The sequence below is a fragment of the Emydura macquarii genome, unplaced genomic scaffold, assembly GCF_026122565.2.
Source record: "Emydura macquarii macquarii isolate MOO-44397 ecotype Brisbane River unplaced genomic scaffold, CSIRO-AGI_Emac_v2 contig_3060, whole genome shotgun sequence".
Classification (NCBI taxonomy): Eukaryota; Metazoa; Chordata; order Testudines; family Chelidae; genus Emydura; species Emydura macquarii.
In genome coordinates, this window is record NW_027133197.1 from 1 (window position 1) to 12,524 (window position 12,524).

Sequence of the window (12,524 nt, forward strand, 5' to 3'; positions counted from 1 at the left end):
TGCTCCTTGTGTTATGCCCTGAAGCAGATGCCTCCTCAAAACATTGCTTAGTTGAGCTAACAATGTATCTGTTGAGGTTCTCCTTATTCATGTTGCTATTGGATCCTTTTTAAAAATCCCATTGAGCTCCAGGCCTCAGTGCTATCTAGTGGAAATGAGTTCCACAGGTTAACAATGCATTGTGTGTAAGTATGGGTGTGTGTGTGTGTGTATATGAAAGTAGAACCTAAGTTTTGATGAATTTTCTCCCTCTGAAGATACTTTTACGCCTTAATCAAGTCACCCCTTTACCTTTTGGATAAACAAAACAGAGCTAAGAGCTAGGCCCCTCACCATAAGGCATCGTTTCTAGCCCTTTAATAATTTTTGTGGCTCTTCTCTGCACCTTCTCCAGTTTGTCAACACTTTTTTAAATGGGGACACCAGCATGGGATGCTGTGTGCTAATAGGTCTCCAGGTGCTAGATAAAGAGGTCAAATCACCTCCCTCCTCCTCCTCCTGTTTATACAGCCAGGGATCGCATTAGCACTTCCCCCTACAACAGCTCTCCAAGAGCTCGTGTCCAGTTGTCTATCCGCAATTACATCACAATCCTTTTTAGAGTCAGTGCTTTCCATGAGACATCCCTCACGTGGTCAGTGAGGCCTGTGTTCTTTGTTCCTGAACAGACAGACTTGCGTTTGGCTGTATGAAACGCATCTTGTTTGCCTGGGCCCAGGTTAACAAATGGAGCAGTTCCAGAGCACCTTCCCTCCATGGGGCACTGGCCCCAGGGCAGCGGGACTAGCTGGCTGATGTGGGGTGGGAATGGGACATGAGGCCATTCTCCTCTAGGACCCCAGGTCAGGAGTTCCCATCTGATGGGGGGCAGTGAGGCTGGGCTGAAATTGCAGGTGCTGATTGGAGGAGGGGTGTCTTTGTTGTTCCAAGAGCCGGTGATGTGGGAGGAGAAGGCTGCGCGCTCATCCAGGATAGAATGGGCAGCGCTGGACCCAAAGCAGGGCGAGATCTGCGGGGAGGTTGAGGAGGACAATAAAGAAGAGCCTCTGATTTCACCTGGTGAGCAGCAGCTTCCCCTAGTGGGTTAGCAACTTGTGGGGGTGAGGTTCTGAAGCCCCTTGCGGTGCCTTTGGGGGATGGGCCCTTCCCTCAGACCCAGCAGCATAGAGGCTGTCATCCCCTGACCCCCAGTGTAGATCCTGCATCCCCCCCCTCCCTCCCCCCCCCGCTCCTCCCGCAGCAGAGAATGAGCTGGGGTTAAAATCAAGGAACATTCTTTGTACTGAGCCTAGGGGAAGATTAATCAAGTGCTGTGTTGCCCATTTCCCTTCCCACCAGCAGGATCCCCCAACCTGGACCCTGCTGTGATCTGGGTGGACGGAGGGGAAGAGCGGAGTGTCCTGGAACTCCAGGGCGCTGGGGAAAAGGAAATCCCGGAAGGCTCCCAGACAGGTGAGGAATGAGTGACTCTGACTCAGGAGCTGGATGAGAGTGAAGGGAAAAGCTGGGATCCCAGCACAGCTGCCAGGGTCTCCTTGTCCTTGGATTCAGTTCTGTCTCTTCTCTGTCAGTATCATCCCCATCAAGTCCCTGCCATCATGGCAGGCATCACTCCCGGCTCCCACCCACCCTGCCTGATCCCAGCAGGAGCCCTCCCTTCCCCCAGCCTCTCTCAGAGGGCCAGCTGGGCCATCCGGGCAGAACCAACACCTCACCAACCCCTCTCCCTTCAGGCAAGGATTTGGGGCTTTCCCTACCTGCCTATCAAGTTCTCTCCTCAGTGACAAACCCCTTTGCCACCCCCTCTCTCTGGCACAGGTAATGAGCCCTGACTGGATTGTCTCACCCCGCAGCAGGTGCCAGGACAGAGGAGAAGAATCTACCACAGGAAAAGCCTGCAGGAGCAGAGCCGCATGGGACATCCCGGAGCCCTGCGGGGGAATACGCTGGGGGAGCAGGATGGCAGCAGGGAGACCCCCTGGGGGAGAAGAGACCTGCTGGCTGTGATTCAGGGAACCCATGTGGGACAGAAACCCCATAAATGCCCCGACTGTGGGAAGAGTTTCAGGTGGAAATCTGCGTTCCTCCACCATCAGCGATGCCATACGGGGGAAAAAATGTGGGCAAAGCTTTGTGCAGAAATCCAACCTGACTAGACACCCGCAGATCCACTCTGGGGAGAGACCCTATAAATGTCCCCAGTGTGGGAAAAGCTTTCGTCAGAAGTACAGCCTTTCCCAGCATCAGTTAAGGCAGCAGGAAGAAAAACCTCACAAATGTACCGAATGCGGGAAAAGCTTCACTCTTAAATCAAGCTTTGTTCTACACTTGGTGAAATGCCACACGGGCGAGAAATCCTATAAATGCTCCGACTATGGGAAACTGTTTGCTCAGCGGTCGTACCTTAGGGAGCACCAAACGACCCACATGGAGGAGCGTCCCTATAGATGTCCCCAGTGTGGGGTAGGGTTCACCCAGAGGTTCAACCTCCTGGCTCATCAGAGGACGCACACAGGCGAAAGACCCTACAAATGCCCGGACTGTGAGAAGTGCTTCAGTTGGAGATCGGGGCTAGTCCAGCACCAGAGGACCCACACGGGGGGAAAGCCTCATGAATGCACGGAATGCGGGCAAGGCTTCAGGCAGAAATCAAGCCTGATTAGGCACCTGAGGATCCATACCAGGGAGAAGCCCTATAAGTGTCCCCAGTGCAGGAAAAGCTTCCATCAGAAGTTTGCCCTTTCCCAGCATCAGGTTACACATCGTCAACAGAGACCTCACAAATGTAGCAAGTGCTGGAAAAGCTTCACTCTCAAATCAAAGCTTGTTCAACACCTGGGGAAATGCCACATGGAAGAGAAATCTCATGCAGCCAATATAAGCTCTGATGAAATTCGCTCTAGCATCACAACAGCATCTAGCCACGCATGATAAAAACTGTTGTGTGGTACTTCCTTTATCACAGGGCATTTCTCCACATGTATATAGTCAAAATGACAAGGTTCAAAGATCCTGGCTGGATAGTAGTGGCTGTTTTATGGTGACAAGGGTGGGATTTGGGAAGGGGGAGGAGCTGGTGAAGGAAGGAAGAGCTCTTTCACTGGCAGGGGGTGGGAGATGGTTATTGGAAATTTCAAAGTAAGGTGATTAAATTCCAAACAAATGGACCTGGGAGAGATTTAAATCAATAACATTAAGCAATTGCTTTTAGTAGTCTAAGCATGTCTCTTTAGGACCCACCCATTGAAATAGCAGGGACCATGTTCTTCAACATGCCTTAAAGATAAATGCCTCCTTGGGACTGTCATGAATGGATCAGGTACTAAAGAACTGATACCTGATGTCAGATAATTAAATGTAATAAGAAATCTTAGTGATTTGTATCGTTCATTGGTAGAACTGCTGAGTCTCAATGTTGCAAGACTGTATTGTGCATTCAGCACATCCCCACAACAGCGGTTGTGTCTACATTGAGGAGGTGAATTGTTGATTGTACACTGAGGTGGTTCTAGGTGAAATAATAAATGGTTGATTGGTTACGAATAACCAAGTGTCCTGATTTGAGAGTCACTGTTCAAGGGAAATGTTGACCTGGAAAGAACCTAGTGTTAAGTTAGTGCCCCCTGGATTCAATAGAAAGGGATTATCCTATGAGATCCCATTCCAGTATCGGCCACAATACTTATTCAACTGGGAATTCTAGTTTGTTAGATTTCAGCTTTAAATCTAACTGGCATGTCACAAGCTCATAAACCGACCCCTTTTCATGCTTTCAGCAGAAGTGAATCAGTCGTACTCCATTCACACAGCAGCTTTGGACCAGGCACTAACTGGCTGTAGCACCATTGGCTAAAGCAGGGGTAGTCAACAGGCAAACCGTGGGCCAAATCTGGACCCAGCTGCTTTTGAACAGACTCTACAATCTTTTTACTTACATACCATTTTTATTTATTATTATTTTCTCTGGAGTCTGGACCTTGCCTATACTTTGACCAAGAAATCTGGACCTTGATTAAAAAATAATTGACTATCCTTGAAAACCTTTCTGGGCCTGTCCATGCTTTACCAAACTCTCTCACCCTAACACCAGCTTTGTGCAAACTGGGCACATATAGAACTGTCCAGGGATAGAGGAGACAACTGATCTCAGAAGGATTTCAGTGTGATGTTGTATGGCATATGGGTGACCATTTATAACATTATTGAAAGCAATATTGCAAAATTGCAGTGCATCTTACAAGATATATCAGATAAGTTATCAATGGAAAAGTTATGATTTGATACATATATAAACAAGCTTATATTTATGTATCATCTCTGTATCATGAGTTATGAATGTGTGTGATATATCTCTTTGTCAAACTTGTGCTGTGTTTCTGGGTGGCCCCCCCAGACAGATTAGCATCAGCACTACCTGGCTGGTTTGATGGCCCATGGAAGGTAATGAGCTGTACAATGGACCCACCGAGAGAAGCCAGGGGCTATGCCTATGAGTCAGCAGGACATGTAGGGACATGCAAATGGACAGGGGACTGCATGTGCTGTTCCATGCCCATGTGCTGTGAGCTTGTGTTTGGGACAAAGGATGTACAAGTCCTACGGCAAAGGATATAAAAAGGCAGCTGGATTTTCTCCATTTTGTCTTCAATCCTGCTTCTTAGTTCTAGAGTAACTACTCTGCAAACTGAATCTTTGAACAAAGGACTGATAGACCCCTCCAAGTTTTGGATGTGCTCCAGGGGGATATGACAAGCCAAACTCACCAAGGCTGCTAAGAACCTGACATATGGACCTTAAAGTCATACGTATGTATCTGATTGCTTTGGCTCTTCAACAGCTCTCTTCTTGTTCTTTTCTTGTGTAATAAACCTTTAGATTTAGATGCTAAAGGACCTACTTGCAGTGTGGCATTTTGGGTGAGATTCAAGGTAATATTGAAATGGGAATGTGGCTGGTCCTTTAGGGAACAGGAGAACATTCTGTAAAGGGAATAGAGTTTTAAATAACTTCTCTCTTTACTGGACCTAGTTTCTGATTGGAAGCCAGAGACTGAAATGCAATCAAGGGGGCTGTGTGATTTCTTTTTTTGAGCTTCTTGATAACCAGAGTAGGGGATCAGGAGCCTAGTTGTGACTGGTTGGTGAATCTAATCGCAGTGCTAGCCACCAGTTTTGAGAGAATCTGTTCCCCTTTTTGCAGCCTGCCCTGACCTAGGCATTTTCAGCGTGAGCTACCCTAGGCACCTCAGGTAAGAGACAGTGCACACCAGAGGCTGCAAATCTACAACTTGAAAAAGTTGTGAAATTGGTGCATGAATTTCTCAGCTCAGCATCCCCCCTCCTGCACTCAAAGGAAGTGAAAGAGGAAGCTATATTTTTAAGCTGATTGAGGATGGATATGACTCACTTGTGTGAGCGAGAGAGAGAGAGAGAGAGAGAGATGGGGAGAACTAGAGAGAGACACAGATATCTAATGCTAACTTGGGTACTTGTTATGAACCCTATTTCCCCTCTCTTCTCCCCCGCTGCCTCCTGCTCTGTCTTGTAATCATTTTGTGCCTCTCTCCTGGGTCAAAGTGGTCCCCTGCTGTACCGGGCGCTGCACAGACCCCGACTGAGATCAAGGTTCGAACTATGCTGGGCACTGCACAGACACACTGTAGATAGTCCTTGCCCTAAAGAACAAAGTCAAAGTGGACAAAGGAAGGCTTATTATCTTTAGTTACAGATGGGGAAATCTAAGGCCTAGAGAGACTCAGTAATTTGTGCGATCTCACACAGAGCATCTGTATCAGAGCCAAGAAAAGAACCCAGGTTCCTGGGTTTAATTCCTTAACCACAAGACCAGGCAGTCTCTCTAGAGGGCTCATTGTCTTGTCAAATTTAATTGAGAGACAATCAGAAATGTGCAGCCTATAGTGGTTGGTGAGGGATGATGCCTTTTCTGTAGGGTTATCTGGAAACACCATATAGGATTCTGATGTGGGAAGAGAATTCTCTGTTTATTGCTCTAGGACGAACCCCAAAAACCCCATAGGACAGTGACATTTTCCCATTCAGCCCCATAGGATCTGTGCCCTCCTCTTCAAATGCCCCTACCAAGGTTTTGGATTGACCTGAGCAAAGTGTCTTTGACAGACGCACTGAGACAGACACGTGTAGACAGACACATGCCCAGGAAAAGATGGGTTTGAATAGTGCCTGAGCTAGATCTTTGCCTTTCACCTTTTCTGTTTTTGGGATCCCAAACACTGTGTCCCACTCCAGAGGCTGCTGCATTTCAGGGCTAGGCATGGCAGCACTGCATAAATGCTCAGCTTGGAAAGCACATGGTTATTGTGCAGGTTTGAGGGCACGAAGATATGAAGGAGGGTGTTGTTTTGTATTTTTGAATGGGGAACAGGGTCCTGGCTCTGGGTGTGATTTTGCCACTTCCCCACCTGCGGTGGCTGGTGCTGGATCACATGCCACCCACTGGGTGGCCAAATGGCCTGCAGCTGGTTTCCAGATAAGCCGGGCCAGCCTTAGGAAAAATGGTGCCCTGGGCAAACTTGTGTTTTGCTGCCTTTTCTTTGAGCTTGAGAACAGCAGCGTGGGGCACAGGGCTGAGGACCATCTCCTGGGTCTGGTCCTTGGCTGGGCTGCATGGGGAGGAGTTTCTGAGCCCAGGGGCTCTCCCGGCCATACACACCGCCACCACCTAGCAGGAGGAGAGCCATTATGTGGCCTTTGCCCATGCCCATGGGAAGGGGTGCCCAGAGGCTGGCCTGCTAGTTCTGCAGGGGTGAGCTCCACTGCCTGCACCTCCCCATCAGGCTAGCAGCTCTGGGTGGCATTGCCCGCCTCCACCCGGCCAGCCAGGGGCTCCAGCTCCGGGCTCGCCCACACTCATCCCCTCTCTGGCAGCTTGTGGCACTTGGATGACACCCTGCTGACCACCGCGCCCTGGCTGGTCTCCCAATCATAGGGCCAGCCCTGCAGATAAGAATGAAAGAAACGACAAGCCTCTAAGTCTCCCTTTTTTCTGAATTGACCAACTCCCCTGTTTGCTTTCCTCTAGACCACAGAGCGACTGGGCATCAGTCGTCTCTGGGGCCGGGTGTGTGTGGGGGGCTGTTTATACACGATAACTCGCCTTGTGCTTAGATGCAGCTGCCTCTGGGGTGGAGCAGAGAGGTTCCTCGCTGGGGCAGATGGGATGGAAACCCTTTGCCCTTCTCACGCCAAGCAGATCACACAGCCAAAGCGATGGAACCCAGAAGGGTTAGCTCCTGTGAGAACAGCTGGGACGGCATCATTTGTCCTGCGGTTGCCATTGGGTGTTAGAAAAGTGTGTGTGGATCTCTCTGTACAGGAGTGTGCAGGTGGGTGTCTCAGTGGAGCATGAGATTGTGACTGTCCAATGTCAAATTTGTGTGTAATAATGACTGTGTGTGGTTTGTGTGTCTCAGTATCATCCCGTGTCTATCTCTGTTTCAATGTAGTTTGTGAGTGTGTGTGTGTCTGTCTGTTTAGCTGTGTGTGTAATTGTGTGTATGTCTATCTCACTGTAGGGGTATGTGTCTGTCTGGTTGTGTGTGTCCGTCTTGGGGTAAGTATTTTCTCAGTACTTTCCCCAGATATTAAATTAGTGAGGTGTTATTGTGGGAGTAGAATTGTTGGAAAAAGACTAAATTGGCAACATTTAGTTGACCACTGGGAGACAATGGGGGAGTTAGGGTGTGTGTGATTGGTCTGTGTCTTTTTTGTTCTTTGTCTTCATGTAGGGATGTGTGACTAGTTGGTATCTCAGTGTAGCTGACTTTTTCTTTATTCTCCATTTTGCCCCCTCCCTATAACACCCCTGAGTTCCTTTCTCCTCCCAGCCAGTGATTCTCTTTTTTCAGAATCATTTCTCTTTCCTCTGCTGCCTCCTTTCCATGCTTCATCCTTGATCCTCACACATCTAGGACAGCATCGCTGCCAGGCACCGTGCTCCACACACACCCTCACCCAGCACAGGATGGAACACCTGCCTCTGCTCTTCTACCTGTGCACAGGTAAGTGCCAGCCAGAGGCACTGGGAAAAGCTGGGTCACAGATGCCCAGTGAGTAGCCCTCTGGCAGGGAGATGGGGGCAGCTGGACTGTCAGGACTCCTGAGTCTTATCCCTGGCTGGCTCTGGGAGGGAAGTGTGGTCTGGTAGGTACAATGGGGCAAAGTGGGGTGCAGATTGTGGGGTTGGATGGATAGGGTTGCAGGCAAAGGGGCGAGAGAGGGTCTGAAAGGGACGTAGGAGGGTGATAGAATCTGAGGTCCGAACTCTTGGGTTCTCTCCTCAGCTCTGGGAGTGGAGTGGGGTCTGGTGGGTTAGAGTAGGGGGATGGGGAGCCAGGATTCCTGGGTTCTCTCCCCAGAGTTGGGAGGGGAGTGGGGTCACGCTGGGTTAGCGAGGGGGTCTGGGAGCCAGGACTTCTGGGTTCAGTTCTCTCTGTGTTCTGTTCTCCCAGACTCTCTGGGAGGGGAGTGGGTCACAGGTACGACTCCCCTTCTCTGATGGGGTGGGGGTGTGTGTTTGTGGGGGTTGGAAAGGATCCAGCAGGTGTGAGGTGGATGCGTTTGCAGTTGCTCAATCCTTGTGTAAAACCACAGCAGCTTCCTCCTGCTGCAATGTCCCATCTCTTTCATCTGGAGTCCTGGACCCTATCAGGGCATGGAGGGGGGTAGACTTTGGGGTGGCTGAGAATGAGGGAGATGGGCTGGGAAGGGGGGACACAGACTGGGAGATGAGGCCTGAAAAGGGATGGAGGGAAGAATGGGGAAAGGTCACCTCCGATCCTCCTGCACCCAGTCGCTTTCTTGCTCCACAGTTATGCATCCCTCTTTGCCCCATATCTGCCTCCTCCTACAGCTCTGGAGGATCCATACCACCTCCCAGTCCTGGAGGGGGCAGCTCCAAGGAGATTCTCCTTCCCAGGCATGGGTTTGCAGCGATGGAGAGGGCAGCAGGGAAGAGAGCTCCGCATCGGGGGAGTTGGCCACGCTATGCATTAGGGATTCACTGTTGCCATTGATAGGCTGTTTGGTGTTTCTTGTGTCACATGAGTTTGGTGGGTCTCAGCTCTGGCTCCATGACATGGGCTTACGAGGCTCGTTCAAAAAAAACAAGATAAGTTCATGGAGGATTGGTCCATCAATGGCTACTAGCCAGGATGGGCTGGGGTGCAATACCATGCTCTGAGCGTCCCTAGCCTCTGTTTGCCAGAAGCTGTAGCTGGATCACTTGATTGCCTGTTCTGTTCATTCCCTCAGAAGCACCTGGCGTTGGCCACTGTCGGGAGACAGGACACTGGGCTAGATGGAACAACAGTCTGACCCAGTATGGCCGTTCTTATGTAAAAATTAATTATAATATAATAATAATAATAATACTAATGTTTAGTATAGAAACTGTCCAAGATAATGACCTCTTGAGATAATGATAATGTGAGATAACTACCTTGGCAAATAAAGCATTTTAAAAACCTTGGCCTCCTCAGAAACATATATTTATATAAATTTCCCAGTCACAAATCTAGCATTCTGGGGCAATGTCACTAAAACAAACTCCAACAAACAAATGTTCCTTTAACGTGCCCCTCCCTTCTCCTTCCACCACACCCCACTCATCGTTGTTGTCCTTGGCCAATGGAGAGCCAGAGTTCAGAGGTGCTTTCACGTTCACCTCCCACGGTGGAGGAAGAAGGAGAAGGTGCTTCGCTCATTCACTCCAGTTGCTCGCTGCTCGCTTTGATCACAGTTTGTTCATTGTGCCACTGTTCGCTCCACCGTGCCGTCACTGATGGCCTAGCGCTGTCACCTTCTGCTGCCACCTGCCTCTGTGACCTCTCTTGTGTCAGTCTCTAGAGGCTGCACACAGCTCTCAGTGATTTCAGCCTTTGCGGAGGGGGGGGAACCTCACCGCTAGTGCAGGCTGGGCTGTCTCTTCCACAGAAACACTGTCCCATGGCAGGTCTAAGCACTTAGACCTGATTATCCGTGATTTCAGCTCTAGTGGTCACATAACAAAACAGAACACTCTCCATGGAGCCTTATGCAGTGGCCTACTGAGCGGGAGAATGTGAGGGGGGCCCAGGCCCCCGGTGCCAGACAGTGCGGGGGGAGGGTGGCTGGGCTGGCCATTCATGATGCACAGGGGACGGGCGGCGCCAGCCTCTCCCGTGCTCCCTACACGTCGTGAAGGGCCGGCCCGGTCCTCCCCCCATGCCGGGCAGTGAGGCCGCCCCTGTCCGATCTAGTGCTGGCTGCAGGGCTGAAGCAGGAGAGGCGGGTGTCACGAGGTGGGAGGCGGAGCCAAGCCTGCATTTGTGCTCCCCCACCAGGTCTCACCCCCCCCGGTACAGACCCCTTCCCCTCCCTAGGGCAGCTGGGGGAGGTGCTGGGACGCTTCCTGCCCTGCAGGGGGGGGGACGTTGATGAGGTGCAGGGGTTGCAAATGCAGGCTTGGGCACTGTAGAGCCACGGTACGCCACTGATCTTATGGGACAGATCAAATAGTGCTTGTGACTGTTAGGCAGAGCTACACCACAAAGCAAAACACCTGTCTGTCAAGTCTTTCCTCTCACCGCCCAGCTCATCACCTGCTGTCAGGGGAGGGCTCATTCAGCCCTTGCTAACAAATCATAATGTGAATTATTAGGTTGGCCAACATCACTGAAACGAATATGCCGACATTGTCATAAAAAACACTGGGGTGAGGAGTCTAGCCTTTATTCGTACTTTTCAAACCTATTATGATTTTTCAGGTACAAGTATTTTATTAGATGCTGTGTATGCTTTCAAAGTACATATGAATGTTTCAATTACAATTCAAATGTCCAACCATGACTAAATTGTCAACATTGGATGTAACTAGTTGATCACTGGAAAGGGGGGGCGGGGCAGGGGAGTAGGAAATCCCTGTTGGGAGTTTCTGCCACTTGCAAATGAACGCATGGAATGATTTGCATAAAATGGCCCTCAAAGGCTAGACATAACGGAAGTTTAAATAAGCTGCTGTGGGAGGGGGGGAAGGGCTGGGAGTCAGGACTCCTGGGTTCTATACCCAGTTTTGGGAGGGGAGGGGGTCTAATGGCTTAAAGCAGGGGGACTGGGAGCCAGTCCTAGAAACAGGAGGGACGGGTTCATCAGCCCTCACCATTAGCCCCTCTATCCAGAGGAGAAGCTCTAATGGAGGCTGTTTAACCCTTGCAGTGCTGGCACGAAGCCGTGGATCCAGCGTGGACGTGGAGGGACCTATCACCTTCCAGGAGGCAGCCTTGGGGTTCGGGCAGAGTGTGGCGCAGTTTGGCAGTGCCAGCAGCGGGGGGTAAGGGCCAAAAGCTGGCTCAGGGCCCCATGGGTCCCTATGGGTCTCACACTCATCCATGAGGGACCCGTCTGGCTGGGCTGCCCCATCTAAGCCACCCCACTCTGGGGAAGTGGGGTATCTCCTGAGCCCCCCTCTGCTCTCTCCCTCACAGGCTGCTCGTTGGGGCCCCACTGGAGACGGGAGACGTGAATGAAACCGGCAAAGTCTACAAGTGTGACCTGGGCACCAGACACTGCCAGGAGATCCGCATCAATAGTAGGGCCACCCAGTGCTGGGGGGTCTATTGGTTAAAGCAGGGGCTTGAGGAGTCAGGACTCCTGGGTTCTATCCCCAGCTCTGGGCAGGGAGTGGAATTTAGTGAGTTGGAATGGGGGAATTGGGGGCAGGGCCGAGAGTCAGGACTCCTGGGTCCTATCCCCAGCTCTTGCAGGGGGTGAGGTGTATTTGCTCACCCTGAAGTGCGTCTCTCCCCTCTCAGGGCCCCCTGATGCTGTGAACATGTCCCTTGGTTTGTCTCTGGCTGCCAAAGGCTCCCAACTCCTGGTAGGTACCACGCACAGAGGGTGGGCTCTGTGACTGGGGGTCTGACACTCGCTGCCTGAGAAGTCCATGGGACAGCTTCCCCCAACTCCCACTCCTCACGACTGGTAGTAACTGGGCGGTGTCCGGGTGCCTGGAGCACCTGGGCAGAGTTGATGATTGGGTGACGTCATTGTCACTGTGATGTAACTGTGTGGGGTGTCATGGGTAACTCCTGTAGTTGGACGCATTGCATAATGCTGTGGTGGGGAAAGGTGGTCACCGGGTGATGTCTCTAGGGCAACAATGACTTAGTGAACTGACTTAGCAGTTAGCATGGTCAGCAGTTGACATCGCCGTGGAGACAGTGACTGTGCAATGATATTTGAAGGGATGGTGGTAACTAGGTGATGTTGCCATGGCAACATTATCTGTGCACTGGCATAGCAGAGAGTGTTGTTAACTGGTTGATGTAGTCATGGCGACAGTGATTGTGCACTACCAAAGCAGGGAGTGTGGTAACCAGGTGATGTCCCTGTGTCACTCCCCTGTCCCCTTTCTGGGAGTCAAGTGCTGGGTCCTGGGGTCCCGTCTGCCTTACGGGAGTCCCTTACCCTGGCGGGACTTTTCCCTGCATGGCCATGGGTGAGCAGGTC

The 12,524-nt window shown here is 51.0% G+C and overlaps 1 protein-coding gene and 1 pseudogene across 1 annotated transcript in view; both read left to right on the forward strand.

Annotated features, from left to right (window-relative positions):
- Positions 1-938: 938 nt before the first annotated feature.
- The window catches only part of LOC137141418 (zinc finger protein 665-like), a 52,241-nt pseudogene continuing 40,655 nt past the window's right edge, over positions 939-12,524 (forward strand).
- Positions 7,996-12,524, forward strand: part of LOC137141419 (integrin alpha-D-like) — a 31,841-nt gene continuing 27,312 nt past the window's right edge. Inside the window, exons 1-4 of the mRNA XM_067530286.1 lie at positions 7,996-8,038; positions 11,232-11,346; positions 11,501-11,604; positions 11,828-11,892. Coding sequence (XP_067386387.1) covers positions 8,002-8,038; positions 11,232-11,346; positions 11,501-11,604; positions 11,828-11,892 — 321 coding nt within the window. The 5' untranslated portion in view covers positions 7,996-8,001. The remainder of the gene's footprint in view (positions 8,039-11,231; positions 11,347-11,500; positions 11,605-11,827; positions 11,893-12,524) is intronic.